Genomic DNA, 7,768 nt, shown 5'->3' on the forward strand with positions numbered 1-7,768 from the left:
ACTATATAAATAACGTCATATTTTTAAACTGAAGATAAACAACGTCATATTTTGAAACTGATGACTTATATAATATTATATAACAACAAATGACATTGTTTCTCATTCAACACTCTAGAAATCGAAAACAATGACGGAGTCGTATTTATCAGCCTCTATTTTTAGTTTCATGTAATCAATATGTTGGATATTGCAATATTTTCGTACATATGCGACCTTATAACACAAACTTACCAAAATAATATTAAATATCAATATATCGCTCATATGATGCAATAAATTAATATCATGTGGGGTCAATTAGGGTATTTTTTATTGGAAACAAAGCACAATAAACTTATTTTCGTAAGTGCAAAACGTTAAAAAAACCCTTCTGAACTGCTAAATTTTCAAATGTGTAAAACAAAAAAAAATATTGGCAGTTGGATAATAAGTGTTATTGACACTATTACATGTTTATTGAGAGTTGCTTCAAATCAAGTCTGTTCACAATAATACCTTGAATATTTAATGTATTTTGTCTACATAACTTGCAAAATCTATGAAGTAAAAAAAGAAGCGAAGCACATTTGACTTTTCTTTCAAGGCTATATCTTTTATCCTATTACAAAGGTATAGTCATTTTTTGAAAAGCACACTACGGTTTCTTTTTCTTTCTTTTTAATGGTAGGGCAAGCAAAGGAGCAGATGGGCCACCTGATGTTAAGTGGTCACCACCGCCTATAAACACTTGTAACAGGTATCACAGATGCTTTGCCGGCCTTTCAGTGACATATACGCTCTATTCTTGATGGCCCCAATGTCGTAATTGTTCGGGTACACCGTAGCTAAATACCGAAACCGTTGTAGTTCTAGCTAAATCGTTCCAAAGCAGCACCGTACGCGGAAAGAAGTTAAGTGTTACTGTATTGATGACTTACGCATATTGTATGATTTTGGCTTGCCACCACCGAGGGAGGTTGGGCAGTTGGAAGCGTTTCATTTTCCTGCGGCCGCCCTCGCCCTCAACCAATTCATCTTCACCTTCCACCTTTGAAATGGGTTCACCGTGCACATTTAAAAATTAATTTTGTTGTTAGTTGGTATTGCACGTATGGAGGTTATTGTCCATAATTTGACCATAATTCAAAACTATATTAAACTCCTTTTAAATGTTTTACTCTCAACATTTAAGTTGTTATCTATCAGGTTACAAGACCAAATATTGGTATAATATACAATATAATGTAATCATTTTTTTATAGAGAGCAATAGCTTGATGTAACCGAATGTTCCCTGATCTAGCCTGCTGTAACCGAAAGTTGCCAGCCTACGATTGGGCGCACTTGGACCTAGGAGGACCCTGTTTGTATTAGTAAAATTTTGTACCTGTAGCTTAACTCTTTTATCTTTTTCATCTCCTTGTTTGGCGGTGTTTTTACTGTCCGACATTTTTAAATTTATGAATTCTGCTTACTTCAAATTTAACTGTGAATTTTGTTAACTGTAAATTTATCTTCGTTAATTTAGCATGATACAATAATTTAGATCTGATCCAAAATGTTTATACTGAAATGTAAATAAATGTCAATTTTGATATATGACAGCTGTGCTTTTAATTAAAGATTACGGAGGTTGCAAGAAGAGAGGTTGTATTACTGGTATGTTTTATTAAGTGTACCTATGGATTGATAGGAATTGTAGGGAACTATAAAATAAACTTTGCTCGTGACTATCGAGTAAAAAAAGAGTATAAAAGTGAATTTTATTTCACGTAAATTCTGTTAAATTACTATGTTAATATAATAAAGTATAAAAAATAATAAAAAAGCCTTTATACGCTAGCTGCTAAAACCGACTAACTTTCTCTGTACAAAATTTCATCAGATCCATTCTCACAAAGCTAAACTTGTCGTTTATAATATAAATAGGAATAGACATATCAAACGATGTATCCCATTTATATCATACTATCAGCTCGCCTCGGCTTCGCTTCGGGTTGACGGCTCGCATTTTTTGAAGATCAACGGCGATAAATCTAACAACCAAAACACATTTTTTAAGATTTTGTTAATCTTAGAAATGCTAAAGGAACTCTAATTCAAGCCTAAATCACTGCACCGATTTGGATGAAATTTAGTGCAAATATAGTTTGTGACCTGAGAAAGGAAAGTGGAGGAGAATGGACATGAAATCTAAAACCTAGACCGTGTATTCGTTAAAACATACAAAGATAGTCTTTACCGATTGTAATGTATTGCATGACGGTGTATATAAATATTTATATTTTGGTAGAGAATGAAAAAGTACTAATCAAAAATTTTTAATAAGCAATAATTTATTGTATCCTTACAAAAATTTACTCATTAACACAATATGTATTTTTATCAGACGATGTTTCTAAAGCAATGGATGTTTTCTTTCTCGAAGCTTCCCAACGCAGTCTTATCTGAGGGTCTATTGGACCCCACAAATTGTTTGGCCGGCAATTTACTCGTATTCGCTGAAATCGATTCCATTTTTTATAAATAATACAAGAAGTAAACAGTTATGTGAAATAATTTTGTACAATTGCGCAAATTGTCATTTATGTCAAGCAAATCACGCAAAAACCACTGGACCGATTTAAATGAAAACTTTCCCGGGATAATATAAGTCGAGGATTGAAGTTCACCGTACCGTACAGTTCACGGTACCGTACAAGTTACACCGTATGGTTCTCTCAATATTTTTCTCCATTATTTTCAATTGTGACAGCTAGCAATATCTACGTTGTGGCGATGTATAAATTATAAAATCATGATAAATTAACATTACATAATAACTCATTAAAACATTAGTATTATTTTGTAATTATTCTAGAACGAATGCGATAATCTGCCACAACCTATTCAGGTGCAACATTTGGGAATGTTTTTTATTACATATTATTACTAGCTGCACGCCCCGGCTCCGTCCGCGTAGTTTTTTATCGTAATTGAAATCATATAAATTTAGGAGTCCATTGTGGACACACAACGTGACACGTTATTAATGTATATTATGGCGTTTTGTTCACTCATAAAATAAGGCCTATGATCTTGCAGTGGGAAGAAATATAGGCCATAATCCACCACACTGGCCAAGTGCGGGTCGGCAGATGTCACATGTCGTCGAACTTTTGATTCGTGGACATGCCGCATTTTCTCACGGTGTTTTCGTTCACTGTTTTGAGTTTGATTGATTGATAATCATTGAGACATTATTTCCATATTAGTTAGTACCTGTAGGAAAGGTCCCTTTGTATTTAATATAAGTATCATCGCATGTACGGGAATAAAAATGACTGACGCTAATGCGACACACCAACCGAGACCAGATGCCTCTCGCAAAGAGTAAAATGTTATGATCTGAAATAAAAATTAAAGTCTAGGTATATAAATGTCATATTTGTTTGCTTTGAGGAAACATACATATAAAGTTATAAATGTGTTAAGTAAAACCATTTACAATGTTGAAATTCGATATACTTATATAAAGATCGTTTATATTTCATATAACTTAATATCAATGAACTAGTTGTTAGCTGACCCATGCAATGATGTTCTACTGCTAGTGGTTGTAGCATACATAGCTTACAACCTTTCTCGATAAAAACGGAAATCGAATATATTATTATTGTTTTACTCCGCTATAGGCCGCCGGGGTATAACTAAACTATACCCCGTATAGCGGTGCCTAGAGACTAGAGTCTGTGCGCCTGATGAGAGAATGTAGATGGCGGAATCAAGCGTGTAATTCCACAAAGCACTCTCCAAACTGTATCCGATAAAAGAACGATAGACTCGCCACTCTATGTGGATGAATAACGCAAAAATAAACTTTGAATTCGAACCAGGAGATCTGAGATTAGTTCGAACATTTTAAAGTGCATTTCAATAAAAATTGAAAAGAAATAAATTTCATTTACCAATAATAAAACCGGCACCACATATCTCCACAATATCATCCAGACTCTATGCAACGGCTCTCCAGTCATGAAGAGTATATCATCAGTTAGGTTCCTAGGCCCATACGTGTAGACCGCAGCTATAAGTTCCAAGCCACATACCAGAGGTACGCTGGCTATGGCAACATGGGCGTCCAGAAGATTAATGATGTGCAAGCCACCCTGGGGATTACTTCTGATGTATGTATTTTTTATTGTTGAGGTAGTCAAAATTTAAGCGCAAAACCACAAGAATTATTTAAGATGTTATTAAATTGAGTGAGTAAAAGAAAATCTTTGGAAGAAGGGTTAGGGTGCCTGCCTTAGATATTGCAAGTTATTGTCACTATCTCGGTACAAGCTCTTGAAAATAATAATCATGATACAGGCTAACTCTGGGCTCGGTATTATAACTATATCTATCAATAAGCGTTAGAGGTTTTAACGTTACATCTTGTATTGTGAGTTCAGAAAGTTTATTAAAGTAAATTTGGCAATTTAAATACGTTTTTTAGTGTATACGGCGTCGAAAATGAAAGAAACAATAGACCAGTGCATGCTATATATCTTTAATAATAATTTCGCATAATAATTTCACACCATTAATCAAGGTAAGCAAACAGGACATCTACTGACTTGGTTGCATGAGCCAAAACTTTACGTGACAAATACATTTTGCAAACTTAAGCAACATTGTTGGACTTGTCATGGTTTGCGCAGTCGCTGACTTCTCGTGAAAGTTATGTGGATCAAGGTAAGACTGTGCAGTTCTAGAATTATTATCTAATAATGTTTGGAAGGAAGTTTGCTAAATTAGAATAGCATTTTTGTATAATACTCGTACGTGTACCAGCCGCATGCCGCGTCTCTTTCTAATACCATGTGCATGTGCAGTACAGGGACAGAAAGAGAGGTTTATTAAAAAACACAAAGAAAAAGAAAAATGAGACTTATGTCTATTATTTTTTTACGCATAATATTTCTTTGTAATTATGAAACATATTACATTATATAACAAACACATAACATATTTGGAAAAACAATTTATAATCTGTTATTTATTCTTTTTGCTTTTTAGCCTACATTTTAAATAAAGATGAAAGTATTGATGAATCTATAAAATAATATATAAGTTCAAATTAAATTCTTACTAACTAACACTTACCTCAGTAGTGCATAAGATGGACAAACAAAATAGAGATAAACATGTTAAGAATGTTATAATTTTTTTCCTGATTCGAAGTTGAGGAAATTCGTCTATTATGCCAGCTATTACTGCCTCTATAGTAACGAACTGAAAAAATATAATTAATATATAAAAGGAAGTACCAGTTCTACAGTTATATTGTTATTAGAATCATTTAATTTCTGGCCTGTTGGAATAAATAGTTATATCAATCACGCGCAACGATTTTTTTAAGTATCATTCAATGTAACATGGTAATATAATATTTAGTTGGGTTTTATTTATGTGGTCAGTTCCACACAGGTTTCATTGCGGTTTTTAACCCTTCTTGAAAATTTGAAAACTTATTACGCGCTTACTGTCTAATAATCTATATAGACAGATAAGTTTAAATGATAACTACGTTTTTTTCTAATTAGGAGAAGCCAAATTGTTTAAAAATATATATTATAAAGATATTCAATGAGTGCATTACTCCGTATTTTGAAAGATGCTGAAAAAATGTTTACTATTGTTTTAACATGTATAAGAAAATATTAGGATTGTAAAGCAAAAAAACAATATCAAAGCATTTGAACACTAAACCGAAACTGGTTAAAAGAAAATGTTTTAACGTATTCAATTGCACGAAAGCTTATTCCACGAAGTGAATAAGCCGAGACCGTGATTCACCGCGAATTGACAAGGGCGTAAACGCACGCGAGCGATTGACAACCGTCCTATTGGAAACTAACTGGTAAGGCACTCTTTCTGACAAATCGAAATTGAATGTAATTTTCAAATTGATGACTAAACCACTTTTCTATTTATGTAGTCAGGTGATCTAGTGATGTTTGTGTCGCTTAATCTTAAAAAATCTATAAAATTTCTTTCTAATGGGCGATAAAATAATTTAGAATTTTAATGCTACTACTAGTTCGTTGCAAACATTAAGAGCAGCACTAAATCGCATCAACAAGACTTAAAGGAAAGATGAAGAGTCGTGATTTTATTTAGTTCAATTGAAAAACCAAAATGAAACCAATCGTTGCCATATTATATATGTGTGGCTATAAATTGTTGCTTTCGTTTCAGCTCGAGGCCATACACACAACAAAAGCATAGACTATCAACAGAAGTCCATATTGGAACCATAGAACCATTCACATATACGTATCATATATATAATGAAAATATAATAGTAAACAACAGACCCAAAAAACTGACCATCGTATCAATACCCAGAAAGAACAGCATAACAAAGAATATGATAGCCCAAAAGTTTGGCACGGGCATCATCGACACCGCGGCGGGGTATGTGACAAACGCCAAGCCGGGACCGGCGGAGGCGACATCGCTTATTGGCACCCCCGCCCGCTCCGCCGCGAAACCCAACACGGAGAATACTACAAAACCCGCCAGAATACTCGTACCACAGTTTATGACCGGTATTATTATGGACGATCTGGAATGTAATGTTTTTATGGTTAATATATACGGATAAATATCGTAGATGAAGCGACATCTTTAGTTACTTAAAAAATGCAATGAATGAAAGGGATGTACTGTATAATCAGTTATGGGTTAATATAATGTCATTGATATTCACACCTACTCAAAAATACATGAAAAGATGACCGAATGATGAAGCTACATCTGGTAGTTTTATGTACTTTTAATTTTGAAGTTGGTTATGCATGTTGTTTCGATGAAACAAAAAATCAATCAAGAAAGAGAAACAATTAATAACTATATTGTTTAGAATGCAATGGAGGGGAAGTCAGGGTTCGGCCTTGGTGGGAATCGCTGAGTGAGCACAGCATTACCCGAAAAAATACCAGGAAAAGCCGTCTGCGGTACTTGTGGCGAAGTACTATTTCAACGCAGAGCCTGACCAGTCCGCGCCATCCACGTCCTCGTCGTCCCTCTGGAAACTGCTGTAACCTCAAGATCGCCACAATCGGGTTACAGATGAGCTAAGGATGCAGGGCAAAAGGCGAAACATCTGCGCCTAAAAACAGATCGAAGCTCACAGGGAAGGATACCTGAATTAAACCAAGCATGCCTATAGGCTGTAAGGTGGCAGCCCCACCGTTAGGCTAGGATATAGTGGGTTAATCACTCGCTTATCTGAAATCTCATTGATTAAAGAAACAGAAACAGTGCAAAACCGGACCGATAAAAAACCGACGACCTTAGGCATGAAATCACGGACTCGAATCGCTTGTTGGAACGTTAGAACTCTTAGTGACGATAATCGCTTAGCCCAAGTTGAACAGGAAATGCTCAATTATAAGCTACAAATCCTCGGCCTAAGTGAAGTAAGAAGGAATGGTTTCGGAGAAATAAGAACCCCTCGTGGACTGACGCTTCTATACTCCGGAAATGAAAACGATGAAGGACCCCGGGAGTTCGGAGTGGGTTTTCTACTAAGTGATTCTGCAAGAAAGAGTCTCTTGGACTGGACACCTGTCACTGAACGCATTAAATATTAGCTCGATTCAACAGCAAAGTGAGAAAGGTAACAGTTGTACAATGTTATGCTCCAACAAATGTGGCATCTGAGGAAGACAAAGACAACTTCTACAGCACCTTAAACCATACCATCAAGAAAATCCGCAAACAGGATATCATCATCCTTATGGGAGACCTAAACG

At 35.1% G+C, this 7,768-nt stretch overlaps 1 protein-coding gene across 1 annotated transcript in view; it reads right to left on the bottom strand.

The window, feature by feature from the left end:
- Positions 1-2,323: 2,323 nt before the first annotated feature.
- LOC119828974 (sodium- and chloride-dependent glycine transporter 1-like) overlaps positions 2,324-7,768 on the bottom strand; it is a 9,445-nt gene continuing 4,000 nt past the window's right edge. The window contains exons 8-12 of the mRNA XM_038351318.1: positions 6,339-6,576; positions 5,112-5,240; positions 3,929-4,129; positions 3,243-3,368; positions 2,324-2,482 (exon numbers count right to left, since the gene is read on the bottom strand). Of these exons, the coding sequence (XP_038207246.1) occupies positions 2,339-2,482; positions 3,243-3,368; positions 3,929-4,129; positions 5,112-5,240; positions 6,339-6,576 (838 nt within the window). The 3' untranslated portion in view covers positions 2,324-2,338. The remainder of the gene's footprint in view (positions 2,483-3,242; positions 3,369-3,928; positions 4,130-5,111; positions 5,241-6,338; positions 6,577-7,768) is intronic.

This window comes from Zerene cesonia, chromosome 1 (genome assembly GCF_012273895.1).
Source record: "Zerene cesonia ecotype Mississippi chromosome 1, Zerene_cesonia_1.1, whole genome shotgun sequence".
NCBI classification, from domain to species: domain Eukaryota; kingdom Metazoa; phylum Arthropoda; class Insecta; order Lepidoptera; family Pieridae; genus Zerene; species Zerene cesonia.